General features: G+C 34.1%; 1 protein-coding gene across 3 annotated transcripts; it reads left to right on the plus strand.

Moving 5' to 3' along the window:
- Positions 1-860: 860 nt before the first annotated feature.
- Positions 861-12,590, plus strand: LOC149790281 (peroxidasin homolog pxn-2-like). 3 transcript variants are annotated; one of them, XM_089973437.1, is made up of 9 exons: positions 861-967; positions 1,660-1,758; positions 2,616-2,720; positions 4,508-4,820; positions 5,478-5,672; positions 7,208-7,426; positions 9,483-9,646; positions 9,994-10,105; positions 11,877-12,590. In XM_089973437.1, exons 1-9 carry the CDS (start codon positions 916-918, stop codon positions 12,040-12,042), a joined length of 1,425 nt encoding a protein of 474 aa, XP_089829563.1. In that variant the 5' UTR covers positions 861-915; the 3' UTR covers positions 12,043-12,590. The 3 variants fall into 3 exon arrangements, with proteins under 3 accessions (XP_089829563.1, XP_089829564.1, XP_089829565.1); XM_089973438.1 differs by lacking the exon at positions 9,994-10,105; XM_089973439.1 differs by lacking the exon at positions 4,508-4,820 and having other exon boundaries at positions 5,522-5,672.
- The last annotated feature ends 7,957 nt before the right edge of the window (positions 12,591-20,547 follow it).

Raw genomic sequence — 20,547 nt, forward strand, 5'->3', positions numbered from 1 at the left:
TTTAACAAAAAATTTATTCTCTACGCAAAAGGAACACGTTATATAAAAGCTATAAAATCCGTGAATACCGGAAATAAATTGTATTTAAGGCACTATTACATGGTGTAATTTCTTTTTCTACCCGAATATGTTGTTTTATCTTAATTTTTTGCTATTATTATGTTTGCTATATAAATTTTGAAAGAAGGTGTTATCAGCTGCAACATTTTCTTCTGTTTCTAAATTATATCTCTGTTACTGTAAATTTATGTTTCTATTGATAGGTAACCGAATAGCTTTATTCGTACTTTCTATTTGATTTCTTTCTTGCTTTTTTCCACCATGGTCGTGTTTTTTGTAATGTATTCTGATAAGATCTCTTAAACTGTATTCTAATGTTGATGAATTTCAGGAAGTAATGTTCGGACATTGGACTGTTGTGACACGAATCAAGTAAACGTAAATGCGAAAGTGCGATTTAACGTTTCACTGTTTGTTCTTTTTAAAATCATAGATTGATTCATTAAATATATAACCTAATAGTCCTACGTGCCCCCTCGCTCTCTCTCTCTCTCTCTCTCTCTCTCTCTATATATATATATATATATGCTACCTTCTAGCCTTTCTAAATAGATCCATATACACATGCAAGCATGCACACATAATTAGTTTATTACATAATGTTATTAGTGAGATAGAAAGGTTTATAAATATATATAGACAGAACGGTTTTCGAATTCAACTTGCCTTGAAAATAAGAGACAGAGGGTGCATATTTAAACAAGGCCGAACTTGTGCTTCTGTTTGTGTAATTAATATAAGGAAAGACACTATATCAAAAATTGTTTACATGTATCTTTCATTTCAAACAACAGAGAGAAGTGCATTCCAATTTACGTACCCAACGGCGATAGTTTCTTTAAAAACGGGACCTGCATGAACGTAAAACGCTCCACCCCGGCATTGGACGTGAGCTGCAATACGTTGAGTAAGTACAAAATAAAATACAAATCAGGACATTTTCGCGAGGATATACGTATGAGATAAATTATTGGGAAAATAGTTTCCTAAAAAAATCTATTTTCAGATGCTGTGAATTTAAAATTTTCCTGGTATAATAATTTTCGTCAATTTGGATGTCCCCAAAATATGAAAGTACTGTAACAAAAAAGTCATATATTATTAGCCTTATCGCTAATAGCCACATATGTGTACCAGACATTTCATGAAATTAGCAGTTGTGTTAACAAATGCTGCAAATATACGTTCCACTTTTTTCTAAAACGAAAATACACCAAGAAAACGCTTTGAACTCGAAATTGTTCTCCAGGAGGTAAATTAGAGATAACTTCTGACTTCCTGAATAATTGTATGTAGGAACAAGGCGCCTGATTTTTTTAATCGTGTTATCACACAATAACAAATAAACATTTACTGGAAAAATATATTCGATGCTACTCTGTTGGAAAAAGCGAGTCTAACACACACACACACACACACACACAAGAAAGCGTTTACTTCGCTATCAACAAAAATAATGTTATCGTCATGAGATGACTAGACTGTATTTTGCTGAAAATCGTGTGTGCACAAATTTCTTAAATATACGTTACTCCTTGACCAAGACAATTGTATTGATTTATTTTTTATTTTTATTATTTTTAATTTATTTATTTACAGCCGGACCACGACAGCAAGAGAACAGGATAACCTCGTACATTGATGCCTCCAATGTGTATGGTTCCTCAGCAGCTGAATTAATCAAATTTCGAAACCCAAGTTTGTCCTGCAATCTTTCAATCTTTCCATAGCTATCCCTTCGTGTTATATATATATATATATATATATATATATATATATATATATATATATATATATATATATATATATATATATATATATATATTGAAATTCTCTTATCATTAAGAATTAATTGAATATAATGAAAATATAAGGAGTCCAGATCTCTTGCATTACTGTTCTTTTTATTATTAACCTGACTACCATGAATTAAAAAGTAAGTCGGACGCGATATATCCAAACGTATATGGTTCAAATAAGATGTATTTGGGTGGAACATCCATCATTCAGTTGTATATGGTTCTAATACAATGGCATTGGATGGGATATATATTTTTCTATAGATCTCGGTATCAATACTACTTACCAATTTTATCTAACATCATTCTTAAGGTCTTCAAGACCGATGTTCATATTTCCTTCTCACACATTTCACTGACGTCTGAGCATTTATATTTCTAACAGGATACAAGACTAATTGGCACAAATGCCAAACCTTTTAAAAATATCGGAAAGCGGAAAAGGAGAGGTATGAAATGAATACAACGATAGATTCGTGTATAGTCACACTCGGAGTAAATTACTCGCTCAGTTTGGACGTAGGGATACGTTCTGCCCGTTAGCCTAGACATATATGTACGCCATATTGAGCATGTTCTTTCTGCCTACTTGTAAGATAATATACTATGAGACTAGCTGTCAAGCCTAATCTAAGCAGCATGTATTGGGGCAAACCAAAACTCATTTTGTCATTCATTCCATATTACAAAATCCACGAAAAGGTTGTATAATTTTTTTGTTGAAATAATGAGTTCTTTGCTTTACTCTAACTGAAGATTTTCCCGAGTATATGACTGTCTCCGATGGTGACAACCTCCCAGCAGGTGATGACAATTCGAAGTGCACTCTGACAGTGACAGGGGAGAGTTGTTCCGTCGCTGGTAAGTTCAAGACGGCCGTACCAATGCACTGCGGGCACGTGTGTTGAATGGTAAATACACATGTGGTAATGCATGCTTAGAACGTCAGTATGCTTTAAGCTATGGATAATCTTACTTAGCGCGGTCAGCTTAAGGAATTCTTATTCCTGCTCAATTATAGATAAATTGCCAAGCAATTGTATGTACTCATGGATGCACAGCTTTATCAGTGTTAAAGAGTCATTTGTTGTACGTTTCTGGAAAGATAAGATACGAACTGGCAACGTGCTGGACACAAGTGAGTCGTTTTCTAATGAGCGGCGGTCACCAACTACATACAAATATGTAAAACAATGGAGTTTTGAATACTCCTGAGAAAGTGACCATCAACAACTGTTGTCATAATGGACAAATAGGATAGCCTTAAAAAAGATATGCGTAAGTGGAAATTTTATAAATTTAACCAACGCTGCGCGCCATTTAGCGTATTTTTGAAAAGGTTTCTGCAACATGGATGAGCAATTACAGAAATATAGGAAAGAAGTGACAGTTTGATATCTTATTTACGGAATTCTGCCAACTGTTGTTTTCTTTTCTCTTAATGGGATAATTTGTTTTGAGTAAGTAATACGTTTAAAATATTGACAGTTATAAAGGTTTCTTAATCTAGAAAATAATCAATTATTTTAGACTGACAAACCCATGGCTACAAGTATGACCAACGTTCAGATAAAGGTTCCGATTAAAAATTAAATATTCATCTCGTACTAAACGAACATGCATTGTTAACTGTATCAAAATTGTATGGTTGCTATAAAGATAAAATTGTGTCGCATCCGATTAATTTTAAAGCTAAAAGAAAGCTGTCTGTTTGTATTAACTGATATTGCTCGATACGGCCACCCCCCAACCCCCACCGTGCAAACAGATATCCAACCACATATACGAATGCTAATATATATATATATATATATATATATATATATATATATATATATATATATATATATATATATACTCATTATTCCCACTATGAAAACAAAGTCATATATGGACATCGTTCTTTTGCATACCAGGGCCCAGCAACGTGGAATGAATTGCCCACTGAACTTAGACACAAAGACACAGTGATCCTATTCAAGAGTGCTCTCAGAACTCACTTATTTCGACTGCAAGAACAAACTTAAAGACCTAATAATGTTTCCTACCTTAAGTATTCTCAGCATGTTTTTTTATGTTTTCTAATTTCATGGTGTTTGTTTTTGTAATCATATCATTATATGTTTTTTATCTTATAGGTGTTGTCTAATGTTGTAAAGCGCTTAGAGCTTATAAAGATTAGGCGCTATACAAAGTCCTTATTATTATCATTATTATTATTATTATGTATATATATATATATATATATATATATATATATATATATATATTATTTTCTTATTATTTATTATTTTCTTAATGTGGAATCTATATTATGACAAGGCTTAAAATCCATTTTCAATAATCATATCGTCATTCATCACAAATATGCATTTGACTGCCCGTTAAATATCGACTTCAAATCAAAATGTGATGGTTGTCATAAAGGTAAAAATATTTTCAATCAAGACGAACAAAAAAGAAACTATCCGCCTGTAATAATTGATATTTTTCGATTTTGTCACTCGCATGAGTGTACAAAGACACACACACAAATAAACGAATGCTGGTTATGTATTTAATTTGTAATGTGGAATCAATATTAAGATAAAGTTGAACAAAAAAAAAACAAAAAAAACCAAAAAAACATATCATACCGTCATTCCCAGGTGACTCTAGAGTGAATGTTGTACCCAGTCTTGGCTCCTACCACACACTATTTGTACAGGAACACAATCGTATCGTGGATCTTCTCAAAGGACTAGGGTGGACAGATCCAGAGGAATTATTCCAGGAGGCCAGGAAAATAAATATCGCCCAAATTCAGCACATTACATACAATGAGTTTCTTTCCTGGCTCCTAACACGTAAAGTCATGACTAGTAATGGCCTCCTCAATACTGGTACTAGAGTGACTTACTTCAAAGGCTACGACCCGACCATAAACACTGACATTGCCAATGATTTTGGAATAGCATACAGGTAAAAAATAGTTCCGGTCTATCACATTCATACAATTTCAACATTACCTTGTGTAAACTGTTTTGATAGCATTATTCACTCAAGTAATATATATATATATATATATATATATATATATATATATATATATATATATATATATATATATATATATATATATATCTATTGGCGTCGTAAATAGGCATATTCATAACATAACAGAAAGAACTTTAGATCAATATCTAAATATCTAAATATCTAGCTTGCCAGATGGATAGATAGAGAATTAATGATAAAAATGAGACAAAAGAGACAAAACAAATTGAAAGATTTGGTTAAAGATATATTATTTGAAATAAATAAACAATTGGGATCAAGCTGCAAGTTGTCTATTAGTTGTATGATGGATGGTTAAAGAGTCATCTGGATCAATGGATTTAAGGATGAATAAGAGCGTAGATGAATGGACGGGGAGATGTTAGTATCGATGAACATCTCTCTCTCTCCTATATATATATATATATATATATATATATATATATATATATATATATATATATATATTATATATATATACATATATATATATATATATATATATATATATATATATATATATATATATATATATATATATATATATATATATATATATATATATATAACCATGCCGTTTAGAATAGGACATTCCTGGATAACGAATGAAATGAAACTTCACACAGAGAGTACAGAGACGACAGATATCAATGACCCGGATCTGAAAAATATTGAGAACACGTATCTTAATCCTCATATGCTTTACATGAGGGGAAGAACCGGAGCACATCGAATGCTGAAATGGATGACAGAAACAAAATGCCCTAAAACCGACAGGTACCTATATATGCATCGAGTTGTTTACTTGTACATATCCATATATATCTATCGGTATGTCTATGTACCTAACTATATATAAGTCTGTCTATCAATACATGTATCTTACACGTTTTGGAGACACTGAGATAGGGCGAAATCAAATACTAAATATTACATCTGCATGATCGCAGAACAAAAATGTTCTAACGGGTTAGGGACAGAGTTCATAGATATTAAAGGTAGACGATGTCTAGATACTCACACAGTACAAAAGAAATGGAACCACAAAATGCGTGGATTTGATTTGAAATTAAATTACAATAGGACAGTGTACGATCTTTTCGACTAATTTTTCATCTCCTTCTTAGAAATGTAAATGTATCAAGTGCATTAGTTTGATACATGATACTAGTTGCATGTGCTGTAAAGACTCTAACAGATTAAACAATATTTGGTCCCTCTCATTTTTTCACGTTTGATTACACGCATGCATAATAAGACTGCAAACTGTAGAGTTTCGAGGTGACATTGAAAAACTGAGATGACAATGGAATACGCCAACACACGAGTACTACTGATAACACACGAGTACTACTGATAACACACGAGTACTACTGATAACACATGAGTACTAGTGATAACACACGAGTACTGCTACTGATAACACACGAGTATTACTGATAACACACGAGTACTACACACGAGTACTACTGATAACACATGAGTACTAGTGATAACACACGAGTACTACTGATAACACACGAGTACTACTGATAACACATGAGTACTAGTGATAACACACGAGTACTACTGATAACACACGAGTACTACTGATAACACATGAGTACTAGTGATAACACACGAGTACTACTGATAACACACGAGTACTACTGATAACACATGAGTACTAGTGATAACACACGAGTACTACTGATAACACACGAGTACTGCTGACAACACACGAGTACTACTGATAACACATGAGTACTAGTGATAACACACGAGTACTACTGATAACACATGAGTACTAGTGATAACACACGAGTACTACTGATAACACACGAGTACTACTGACAACACATGAGTACTACTGATAACACACGAGTACTACTGATAACACATGAGTACTACTGATAACACACGAGTACTACTGATAACACATGAGTACTAGTGATAACACACGAGTACCACTGATAACACACGAGTACTACTGATAACACATGCGTACTATTGATTGCCTTTTTTAGAATTGTTGTTAATAAACAAAACCCTTTCCGGAACAGAGATCTAGCCAATCAATCGCATGGTAGACTCCAGTCATTTAACGTTAGAAACGAATAAAGAGCGAGCTTCATTCATCGTGCGGCGGACGATTAGATTATAGAATGCCTCATAACATGTTTTCGTTCTATCTTATACAAACAGTATTAACTTGTCCTACAAGGTCATATCTTCTAATCATAGCATCTACTAATTAGTTCTCGCTACATTGTTTCTCCTCAAATGCTTTATCCTCTACATTATTACCATCCAAACTTCACACATGTTTAAAGATTCGTGGAAGATGGAGCGAGAAACAAGCTGTATTTGTCGAACGGTGTAAGTTATGACCTGGCGGCCTTAAACATAAACAGAGGAAGAGACCACGGAATTCCTCCTTACTGGAAATACCGGACAGAATTATGCGGTGAATCACTGGCTGATCCAAGTTCTTGGGCATCTCTGACATGGCACGATAGCACCACCATAGCACTACTGAAGAGTGTCTATCAGTAAGACAAACTTTTTTCAGTTCTACAATCACTCACACATTCACACAAACACAAAGAAGGCCAAAACATGTTTAGGCTTTGTATTCACTAAACTCCTCATTTGGTGAGCACAAATATACTCACATCTCTAATGATTTAACTCCAGAAACCAAAATAACAGGTGTTTGGTTTCACGCGTACTTGCAATAAATGAATAATTATTTTAATAATAAATGAAGAAAATCATTTGAAGAGAAGCAAGCTCCGTTTACTTTGCAAGTTGGCATTGCGAATAAATTTCATTACTTAGAGTAAATTGAGTGTTCCATCGTGGCCATGGTTCCCTGTGTACAGACAGTTCGAACACCCCGTTGCAAAATCTGCTGGCGTTAAGCGTATAAATTCTCCTTTTTTACTTCAGAAGTTATAGTCAAAAGCAAATGCTTTGAAATACAAGGATACGCAACACAAATTTCATGATCTTTTCAGATTCACTATAAACACCGGAAACTTTGTAAAACCTTAAGTCTGACAGCCAATTCAGATCCTAAATCTTAGTCCCAACGTATTTTGTTCAAATAATATGGGAAAACGTATTCCAAAACGTTGGCATCCTAGTTAAATATATATCACAAGTAATGAAAGGGCATACACAGTTAGACACAGATGCTCCGCAGTCATGATGTTATGAAATATCTTGACATCTTCCATTATGCGAGTCGGCAAACAAGATTCGAGAAATTTAAATTCATCCTTGGATAGTGACATCCCTGAACAAATCGCAGAGTGGTTGTGTCGTTGTCATGATCGTGTATAGGACACAAATACCTCACTGATACATAACACACGAAGGGTTGACCTCCATCAGTGCAGATGCAAAGTAATGGTCATAGGCAATAGAACACATTCTAGTTGGGCGGATCAATACCCATCATATAAGACATTCTTTTCGTGATTTAAATGCTTTTACGGGCATCCAAGATGATGCACCACACGATTAAATCTTGGACGTTTCGATGGCATATGGTTTATATAAGGAAATATGATCGCAAATTTTAAGAATTGTATGCACATTTTACCGTCATAAATTATTTAATATACATTGATATAACTCGAACATTTCTGCCTTTAGCTCTGTGTTCAAGAACTATATCGTTATGTTTTATTTCTGGAAGGATTTATCTTCTTAAAATATTAATCTTATGCAATTCCTTCTCTGAATATGTTTACGATCTGCTGACGTCCTTCTAACCTGTTATATACATTTAGATTTTGTTGTATGTGTTCAATGCCACTTATCATCACATGATATACCATAATAGGCGCTCAAAATATCTGGTGCAGGAAGAACCGTGAAAACCCTTGGATGAACCACCCACCATCAGGATTTCTACTGGCAATCTTACGCACATGCCTACGTTGGCCGAGCCTAGATCAGTACCCATGCGTACAGAGAGGAGGTGGGAGTGATCTGTAATGTCAAGCGTCTTATACCGCTCAGTCACCGCTCCAGCCCAACATATCTTGAGATTTAATATAATGATGCAGAAACAAAACATGTTTCTGTATCTACTGTTGAGATTTGTGGAGAGTAAAGGCTCAGTGGATTATTTTTCATATTAGCCTTAAGTGTCCCTGTTTATATCAATATTTAGATTGATTAATCCACAACACCACCAACGCACGTCACCTAACACTCCTTGTACAAAACTATTCTTAATATCAACACTTGATATCGAACTAATTGCAATGATTAAAAAGCTATCCGCAAGAGCAAGAGGGCATATGTGACATACGGTTTACAAGATCTAAGAGAAAATAATGGAGTGCACCACTTATACGTTTAAGTCAGTACACTTCCACTAAGCCGAGGCGAAGAAAACTATGAATTGAATTGTATTTTCAAAATGTTACAAAGGACATGTTGCAGACCATGGCACATATGCAAAAAATGCTAACGAATCTCATTTTTTGAAACAGTTCTACTAACCAAATAGACATGACATGATACACTTAATCCTAGGTTGATCCCTTTAAATTTACGTGAATTTATCAATTTACATCTTAATTCATACAGATCACCGATGGACATAGACTTGTGGACTGGTCTTGTCACCGAAAAGATTTCCACACTCATCGTCGGTCCAACACTAAACTGCATCCTTTTAGCGCAGTTCAAGGCCCTCAAAAATGGAGACAGGTTTTGGTTTGAGAGGCCGGAACCGGAAGGGTTTTCAATCGGTGAGTCAAGAATGTTCCAAAGGTAATGACTATCCGGCTAAATAAAACAATAAGCTAGATGTTAAAGATGAGGAGGTACAATTTATAAAAGGTGAGCGCTGTTTTCCGGTTTAGTAATCTGTTGTCCTTCACTATAGATGATTTCAACTCTCTAAAAAATAATGTCTTTAAAATAATGTATCACTCCTTTCTTCTTTTCTTGAAATCAGTGAGATGCACTTCTAGTGTCTCTTTACCGAAATATATGTTCAGACATGCATGCTATTTTTTATATTAATTCCTTTCTTAAGGACTTTAATACACCTTTGTCATCTTTAACAAATACAGTTTTAATTATTGTGTTCCAGCAAAACTGACCGCCATAAAACAAACATCCCTCTCGGCCGTGCTGTGTGCAAACGTTTATGACGACAACTTCGTTATCCCTAAAGATGCGTTCCTCGCGGCAGACACCATAAAGTAAGATTATAGTATTTTGGTAATTTTCGTGACCGTTTTCTCACTGTTTTTGTGGATATCGCATTATTACAAAGTGAGACATTAGCAACGTGTTGGCAAGGTTTGAAAATAGAAAGGTAGAAATTTATAAAAGGCTATGAAGGACGACTTATGTTAAAGTATGAAGCATTATATACAGCAACAAATGGTGGAATCAAGTTAAAATGAATGTATGTTTGTAAATGTAACGAATTTATCTTTAGTGCATATTGGAATGTTGGATATCAGTCCATAACGATAAAATATCATTATTTTGTGTATTTTATTCTTCGATGTGGGATGATTCTACACTTTCAAACGGGGGCAATGTAGAGACTTATGGTGTAGATAATCTTTGAGATATATACGTCCCTCTGTACGACCTTTTTATTGTTCCCAATGTTAATAACAGTCAAAATGGATTGCCATGAGACCCTGATAACATTTGTAAAATGAAATATACTTGCCAAATGAAAGATGAGTTTCTTTTGCATACCATCATGAAGGTGCTGACATTGGTACGAAGCGAAAATAAACGTATATTCCCTATATGGAAGTTAACATGGCTTCCTAAACTGACGTAAACGTAACACTTAAGTGTAATATATTTAGCAGCGACCTAGTTTCAGTAGCAGAGATGCATTGTCTTAAATGAGTACATTCACCAGTAAACGAGACCAGAAAGTATTCGAAGAGTTAAACTTACTCCGAATTTAAGTAATATGTGATATGTAGTGTCAACTTACCAAATAGACCGCAACATTTCAGCTATTCTTTTGGATTTGGGGTGAACTCTTGACAACAGAGAACGCAAAATCCTTAGGAAAGTGGTACGCGTACAAAAGAGTTTAACAATGAAGAATCTGTTGCTTATTATAAAGGGATCAAAAGAAAAAAAAAGAGAAAAGAGGCAATTTAGAAACGATAGTTGTTTGAGTTACCTTAAACAAATATGAAGTACTTCATTGGTACCGTACGTGAACAATCCTCAGGCAGGGGTAGGGGTACGGTTTGTTTTCTTAGCAGCAAGAAAACTACATATACAGCAGTGTGCATTTCCATCTGAAAATAAAGGGGATATCTGTGTATGTGTCTCTGTGTGTGCGTGATTTGGATTTATAACGTAGCTTTAAAAAAAAATTCAGTCATATCGCTATAGTGATATCTAGCACTGGGGCATCGTGCCGCAGATATGTAGCATGATGTCCCATTCAGTCACATTATTCATGACACTAGGCCAACGAGTCCTAACAATAACCGCTTAATGCTGAACGCCATGTGAGGCAGCTGTTAGTACCATTTTTATGTCTTTGGTATGACTCGGCCGTGGTTCGAACCCGCGACCTGACGCATCCAGGGAAAACACTAATAAAGGGTATGCAAAAAGATATTGTGTATGCATGTAATTTATAATGGTAAGATAACTGAATGAATACAAGTATCATTAGGCGAGGTTTGCTTGAATTGACATCATTTTATGTCGTTTATTCTAAACTTTAATACACATTTTGAAATATTACATATGGTATAAGGGAAATAACTCAAAATACCTTCTTACAGGTACAGCTGGTGCTTTTCTTTGCTGTATTTTCATACAAGAAATATTATTTCATCGAGATGTGAATTCATATTTCATTACTTAAACTGCAGGATCAGAAAAACATCAAACCCTTAAACTTCGTCCGAATTTAATTAAAGCGTGAAATACAGCTTGAACTGGCCTACCTTTAATTATAAGCCTATACATTTACAGGAATCTGGCCGTTCCCTGCTCACAGATACCAAAACTGGATCTCAGCCCTTGGAGTAAGTCCGCCAAGCGGAATTTGGACACAGGAAAAGATGACCTCACGAACAAAGTGGCGCACCTACTCCTGAAAATTCTAATAGAGGGAGAGGCTGGTGATGAAAAGAAGTAAAATTCGTGACGACTATGACCAAATTTTTTTCTAATGTTTTAGTGAGCTCCTAATACATTTTTATGCAAAATGCATATCAACATTACAATTGAACTGAATTAGAAGAATAAGGAATCAAATACATTTCTGAGTACTGACTTTATAATCTTTTAATGCTATATCTTTAATGATATCTTTATATCTGTGTTCCTGTCCATCTTTTGATCTGTGTCTGTTTTCTTGATTTTTTTTCATATATCAATCATAAATAAATTTCCCTTTAGATCATTTCAAAGACAATTGCATACTGATGCAGTGTACAACTGATATTGCTCGTTATATCAATACTTTATGTGATGACTTTATTTTCTTTTTCGTTTGCTTTATCTATTTTGTCGTTTGCTTTATCTACTTTTTCGTTTGCTTTATCTACTTTGTCCGACCGTAAGATCCTGCTATTTCAAACAGTATCAATCTCTTTTGAAATGATGTACCAGTGTGACCTCGGGTTTTTATACATGTGATTTGGTAGTGAAATCATATCTTTTGAATACAATGAATTACTTCAATTGTGCCCTGTTTAATTCATAACAACACCCATAGAACATTGATCGGATAGGGCCAGTCCGATTTCAGACATACGTTTAATCTAAAATTTAGGAGTTGAAGTTATTTCAGTAAACACAGAACCTAGCAGCAGAAACTGATGTATATGACACAATGTATAATTTTTCAAAACTTTGCACTAGCCGCAGATACATGAAGTAAAAATATAGTTCTCGCATGCATGTCAGCCTTCCTTATCCCCTTTATACTATAGGTGAAAAGTTTCCTCTTTTGTGTAGTGACCACAAGTAAGGTATTAAGCCGCTCTGTGACCATACATAGTACATTACAGCTTTTTAGCACTTGTTTGGAATTTTGGATGAATTTTCGAGATTTAAAAGTACAAAATGCCAAGGAAAACAGAAAGGTGTGGCCATCCCAAACAAGTCAAAAGAGGAGGAAAGTTTGTTTCCCAAATGGAGGTGTTAGCTTAAAATAAACGTATCAATAGATAAAAAATATTAAGAAGGGAAATATGTTGAGGCATGATTCCATCTATCACAGAAGAATTTGCAGGCAAAACTACTACTTCATCTTTGTAGCCCCATAACTAAACGTAGAGTAGTCTGCATTTATATCTGAAATGCATGAGTGCAAAATTCAAATCATATAGATACATGTATTTTATATTGAATGTATACCAAAAATTAAAAATGTAATGCTAAGGTAGTGTGTGTGTGTGTGTGTGTGTGCGCGCGTGTGTGTGTGTGTGTGTGTGATTTGGATTTTTATCGTAGCTTTAAAATGTATTCAGTCATATCGCTACGATGTTTGCAGTGTGGCAATTAATAGCGATCCAGAACTGGGGTATCATGCCGCAGACATGTAGCATGATGTCCCACCCAGTCACATTATCCTGACACCAGGCCGACTAGTCCTAGCACTAGCCTCTTAATGCTGAGCGCCTAGCGAGACAGCTGTTAGTACCATTTTAATAAGTCCTTGGTATGTCTCGGCAGGGGTTCGAACCCGCGACATCCTGGATCTGGACGCTCTAACCACTAGGCCACCCGAACGGTTAATATTCAGGTAGGGAGGGGAAAGGAGAAGCAACCTATTTACCGTTTTCAAAGGAATACACTTTTCAGAGAAATCATTAGCCAATTTTGGCACAATAATTTAATGTTTAAAATAATATGTCACGTATATTTCATATAATTAATATCATAAAAACACCGTTCACAACGAGCATTTTTAGTTCTAGAAATATTATGAAATGAAATACCCACTTGTACGGGACTGTCTTTCCTTTACACCTTTGTACACGCAATAAAAATTACTTTATGGAAAAGTAGTTTCAAGTATTTAAATTCAAAAATTAAAAAATGACCAAAGTGAGAAGATGCCAAACCATTCGGATCTCCTAAGGCGACACCAAAAATCTAAAGAATGGGGGGGGGGGGGAGTATCGACGTAACGAACAATATGTGTTCGATGTGTTTACTTCCCAAAATGGCCAGCCATTTTGAGGAAAATACAAACGTACATGTTGGACAGAACCTTGTAAAAGGCACTAGCTGATTATAAATGAAGCTTAACAATATATCTGGGAAATGTTGACTTATTGCATTTTCTTTAGCCTATCATGGGACATACTGGCTTAAAGATATTGCCTTTGTCTACCAATATTATTGTTCCTAGAAATCAATAGTATTTCCATTGTGTACCATTAGTATTGCCCGTGTCTACAAGTAGTATTGATTAGTCTACGAATATGATGTAAATAATACATATTTATAAACTGTACAACTAATTTAAAGAGAGGAATATCTAGAAAAAGTTCATTATTGCATAATATTGAAAAGGAAAGGGAGACTGAAGATCATGTCTACAACAACGTACTAGAATTACTTTACTTAGCATATCTTTGAGATACACCGTGTCTATGGCAACCGGATCACCTTACTTCTATCCTACAATTCAAATCGAGAATACCAGATTTTACAGTTATTATATTGTTTTTGTCCAATATACTATATAGGAGGGTGAACAGACCACTTGTTTTAAAGTATATTTATGAAGAAACAAATTTCATACAAAAAAATGGGAAATACAAGCGTAATAACGTCAAACCGAAGCCACTAACTAAAATCGAGAGTTTCTCTAACTGGGTTAGCTCATTTTGTTATTTCATCTTTGTCATTCGTGTTTTTATTAATTTTAATACCTGTTTTTGTTTACCTTTCGGACACTCATTTGTTGTTGAACCCACCCGGCTGCTATCTTTTTATTCAAAGATTTTATCAAGACCTTTACGATATCGTGACACTGGATCATGTAAATTTATTGTTATAAATCCGTATGGGGTAGCTTGTGCTTTTGAAAAGACGTTTTTGAACTTAATCATGTCCATGTTCCCTGAACACCAAGTCTGATGGATGTTTCGCAGAGTATATTAATCGACTCCATTAAAGACAACCAAACTATTACAGTTATCTCTAATTACTTTTATTACGTTTATCATCAAGATTATTTAATCCAGTTTTGGTAACTTCATCTGTTACAACGAGATGTTTATAAGGCCTAAAACCACTTGTTATCGAATCAATTTTTCTATGTAATGCTTCTTTGTAATGATCAGATCGTAGCTTGTTTGTAATGATCATCCAAAATCGTACCTTGTTTCTAACATGATCATTATTCAACCCTTTTGCCTTTTCCATTTTGTCATTTACATCATTGGTCAATATTGCATACATTTTACTAGGATGTCAAAATAATTCTTGGATAATTTTGAAGCTAAATTAAGCTTTAAACTTTCCAATCACTTTTTGTGTTTGATGGATCATGAAATCCTGTTTTTGATGAAACATCAGATAAATCAAATAACTATATATTATCGTAGATATCTTGTAAAACATAATTATTAGCACAATATGTTCCATAAATTTCATAAACAAGCGAGTCAGTATCTGTGAACATCAAATTTACATTAGGCCATTTCTGTTTAATTTAAAACTAATTTAGTCTCTTTCTTTTTCACAAGAACAAGATTTTCAGATATATTTATTAACCCATCAAACGTGTTTGAATTAATCATTTTCTTACATCGACGTTTGTTATTAATTATTTCAATATTTACACGTTTCCTTATATTCTAACTGTCTTTCCGTACACTGAATTGTTCATCAGTTTAAAGAAATCTTTCTCAAAGTCTGTTGTCGCTTTTGCTCATCGCTCAGTGTTAGAATCAATATATAATTTCATCCAACGAGAATGATTAAACAATAACACGAAGTGAATCTTTACAATTTTTAATCCGGCATCAACAGCAAGTTTCAGTATTTTATAATGACAAACATAGTTTCGCTTATTGAATAGATTAGATATTAGTTTTGAAACAGTACAAGGTCCACTTGTGCGAGGAGATAAATGTTCTTCTTTTAACATAGCATTATTTATCACCATTTGTTCTGCGAGACAAGGATAATCGTTATGATAATGATGTAACTTTTCAGGATAACCAACTTCTACTTCGACAAAATAACTGCACACGTCACTCATTGGCTTGGTTACATTGGTTGTATCTTTGAGAAATTGTTCAGATGAAATCGAGGATCGGATGTCTGATCCTTTACTAATATATTAAAACATATGGTGTGTTATGTATATTTGATTTAATAATATCTGATATAATATATATTTATTTCAATTTAATTGTTTGTTTGTCAGTTATACATATATTTTATTTTTATTACGTGCCATTATAATGTAAATTTTCTAGAAAATAGTTTGACCTTGACTGCTCGTTTTGTAAACACCAGGCGTTGATCTAGATCCTGACCATGATTCAAAATTAGTAGCAACCACGTAAATAAGTTCTATATTTATTTTAAAATGATTGGTTGTTGTCGAGGTCTTGATGGGACTACTGATTTAAGATGAAAACAATTCTTTAATTTTTTTATTTCTTAGTGTAAATTGATTGGTTTTCGTCAGGGCCACATTGGGTGTACGTGATCTTTAACAAGTACATAATTTCGACGAGGTTCTGGAACATGATCACGTGACCTCCTTTTGCGTTTAAGAATACGATATAACGTTTGTTTTGGAGAGATATTCTCAGTGTTAGTTGGGTTCTTACACTGGACGTTGCATGTTGTGCTGTTTGGAGTTATTTTAAATTATTTGCATTCAAAAGGATTAAGTCCTTTCCTGGAAAATACGTGTGCTCATGTGAGATTCTTAATCAAAGACAGTGATTCTAAAAACTTTATTCAGATTTCCAAAACCAGAGTAATATTTCTTGTTTCTACAAGGAACTATAGACTTCAACACTACAGATTACAGCATACGTCATCGTCTTCCATCTTGGATTTTTCGTCGAGACTCGCACATGAAATCATTAGACCATTATATTATTAGGACTCCTAAAATTTTATTCGGGGATATTCTTGGATTATTTTTTATTTGATTCTTAAAACCGTAAGTTCATATTTTTTCATTATTACATAATTTTTCCCAGGGAAAGAAATTATTGTATTTTTCAAAGCTTGTTGTTTTCACCCTTTCTTGTGTTACTGTTTGTTCGAGTCTAAACACGTACCATAAGAAATGGGGAGCTCGTCCTCAGGATAATGTTCAATTTTTGATAGAATATTTCAGAAAATTTTGTTTTTTGAGGTTTGAATTCCCCTAGTTTTTGAAATTGTTAGTCAATTCGGCAAGCATTTTCTAAAATGTCATCAAAAGTAGAAAATCTTTCTTCCAAATCCTACCAAGGAACAATTAGATCTTTTCAAAAAAGATCAATTGATTCAACGTGCCAGAAAATACGATCTTTCTGAGGTAAAAGCTTCCTTAACGAAACAAGAAATAAAAAATATTTTGGTTAAGTATATGGTTGAAAATGATGTTTTGGATAAAAGTGCTTTGGTTTCGATGAGTAAGTCTGTAACAGACTCTGACATACGAAATGGAATCGGAGTTAAGGAGCTGAAACTTCAGAAAGAAGAAAAAGAGAGAGAGAGAGAGAGAGAGAGAGAGAGAGAGGTGCAAATGCAGTTACAAGAAAAACAAATGCAGTTACAATATGAGAAAGAGGAGAGAGAGAGAGAATCAGGAAAGAGTGAAGGAAAAACAAATGCATCTACAAAAAGAACAAATGCATTTACAAAAGGAAGAAAGAGAAAAAGAAAAACAAATGCAATTTCAAAAATAACAAATGCAAATGCATCTAGATAAGGAAGAACGAGCGAAAGAGGGAATATCAATTTAGAATAAAAGAAATGAAACTGGCAAGTGAAAGCACATTCATACTACAAATCCAAATATACGTTTTGATCTTGCAAAGAATATTAAAATAGTGCCCCTTTCAGATAAAAAGAAATAGACAAATACTTTACTCGTTTTGAAAAATTTGCTATAAATATGAAATGGCCAAGGGAGCATCAATTATTACAATGTGTGCTCACTGGTAAGGCTAGTGATATTTACAATTCACTGTCAGTTCACCAAAGTGGTAACCATGATGTGGTTAAAGAATGCATCTTAAGGGGTTATGAGTTAGTCCCCGAAGCTTATCGGCAAAACTTCAGAAACTATAGAAAAGAAGCTGGACAAACTCATGTCGAATTCGCCAGAGAAAAAGAGCAGTTATTTCATAGATGGTGCTTATCCAAAAATGTTGAAAGAGATTATGAAAGTCTCAAAGAACTTGTATTACTTGAAGATTTCAAAAGCTGTGTCCATAGTGACATTAAGTCTTATCTCGACGAGCATCAGTTTGAAACCATGGAAAATGTTGCTCGTGCTGCTGATGAGTATTCTTTAACTCATAAAGTTCCTTTGTTTCTACTCAAAGTTTGTACTCAACAGTCTTCTGGCAGAAAAGTATTTCAGCCTAATACAAGCCCTTCTAAAACTCAAACTGCCACAACTTCTAAAAATCAAACTTCAGAGACGCTTAATTCAAGATTATTGTCTCTTCCTACGTGTACCTATTGCTAGAAACAAGGACACGTTATTTCTGATTGCTACAAATTGAAAAAGGCATCAGAATCAAGACAGACCTATTCCACATGCTCTTATTTCTAATATATCAAGGTCACGGTCATGTATTGAAAACAATACATTTGTTTGGTCTAATAAACCCCAGTCTGATTTTATTACGGAGAATAATGAACCATTCATATCGAATGGTTCTATATCACTCTTTGGTGATTCGGCCAATCCAATCCCTTTTAAACGTTTAAGGGACACAGGAGCGTCTCAGAGTCTTTTTTTGTCAGGTACTTTGCCTTTTTCTGAGAAGTCTTCTTCTAATGCGAGTGTTCTTCTTTTCAGAGAGTAGAGTGCGGCTTTGTTAATGTTCCTCTTCGTTGTGTACATCTGTCAGCAGACTTAGTCTCAGGACCCGTGACAGTCAGAACAGTCTCTGTTTTACTCGTTGAGGGCATTCATTTATTACTAGGCAACGACCTATCTGGAGACAAGGTTATGGTTAATCCACTTGTAACTGACAAGCCTTGCTTGAATAAGGAAGTCGATTACATTTTTTGAAAAAGAATTCCCTGATTGATTTCAAGCTTTTGCAGTTACCATAGCTATGGCAAAGAAATTTTTCGAGAATGATGTTGATAAGAAATTGTTCCTTTAGCTGACACGTGTATTGGTCAGGATTTTAATGAGGTCACTCTCACTCCTTGTTTGGTTCAATGAGAAAGTATTGATCCCAGCGATCCTCTTTTAACTACTCATTCTCTTTATTCTTATCAGGGTGATAAACGACAATCACTTGTGGTCGAAGAGGAAAAAGATCCTCCTGTTTTTTTCAGAAGGCTATTAGTATATATACCAGGATTTAAAGCTGAGGAACTGAAGAAATCAGTCACTGATCTTATCAATGACTATTTTTCACAAATTGTTGAGTTTTGGAGAAAAACAGATCCACCAGCAAGTATTCTCAAACATAACAATGATCCATACGGTGAAGGTTGTCATATTTCACCAGGAATTGTAAATATAACAACAACAATAGTATTTAATCTTGTATGTGATGCAATTGATGTCAATTATCAAATAGATCTTCAAAAACAAATCAGGCTCAACCAGGATATATTGTATTTACATTTACACCTTTAGTACCACCTGACAGTTTGCTGAACCTATTCATCCTGTCTATCTGCGCTGTCACATTAATTTGCTGTCACGAACAAGTTTCAGACTTACTGACCAATCCGGACACTTGCTTGATTTGAGACAGAACATTCTGAATATAAATTTGTATGTAAGATCATAGATTTTCACGTTAGTGATGGATTTTCGATCCTGGTTCATAATCAATGAAATAAAATATATTATAACAAAATTTATCTTTTACTGATTCTCGCCCAGATTTCAGGTATTTGATATTCAAAATAATAAAAATTATAGGTATATTACTCGTAAGTTTTCAGATTATCAAACAAGTTCATTAAATTGATGAGGATATTACCTTAATTCAGATTGTCACGGAATAGTATAAATCCTTTTATTTATTAAATACATGCACTCAGGTTTCTTTTTTTGTGTACAACGATACCCGAGGGTGATTTATGTATATTGTACAAATATTTCGAAATAGTGAGTTCGGTTCACCCTACGCCACACGTGCGATTTGCTTTCGATGGGAAGAACCGAATACTTCCAGCGCACAGACGATATATTGCGGCATCGTACTTATATCAATACCTCACCGTAGGTCAAAATCTTTATATTACAGAACTTCTTTTCAGTGAGTGGTCTACTTTAAAGACTTAACACATCTTCAGCTGTAGATGTATGTGAGTTAGTAATTTCTTGTGTAGATATTATAACTATTGTGCTACCACATTTATTTTTGTATATTTTCTATGCAGTTTGTGACTTAATTAGAAATTTATATTAGCAATATATAAAGTTGCATTTTTAAGAAACGTTTAGTACCGTAGGATTCTTGTC

This window comes from Sinohyriopsis cumingii, chromosome 10 (genome assembly GCF_028554795.1).
Source record: "Sinohyriopsis cumingii isolate HCF-2022 chromosome 10, ASM2855479v2, whole genome shotgun sequence".
Taxonomy (NCBI): domain Eukaryota; kingdom Metazoa; phylum Mollusca; class Bivalvia; order Unionida; family Unionidae; genus Sinohyriopsis; species Sinohyriopsis cumingii.

Coding starts and splice junctions, on each gene's coding strand:
- LOC149790281 (XM_089973437.1), top strand. CDS start 916: ATGAACGTAAAACGCTCCACCCCGGCATTGGACGTGAGCTGCAATACG. Junction 4,821..5,477: donor GATTTTGGAATAGCATACAG/GTAAAAAATAGT, acceptor CATGCCGTTTAG/AATAGGACATTCCTGGATAA. Junction 9,647..9,993: donor ACCGGAAGGGTTTTCAATCG/GTGAGTCAAGAA, acceptor ATTGTGTTCCAG/CAAAACTGACCGCCATAAAA.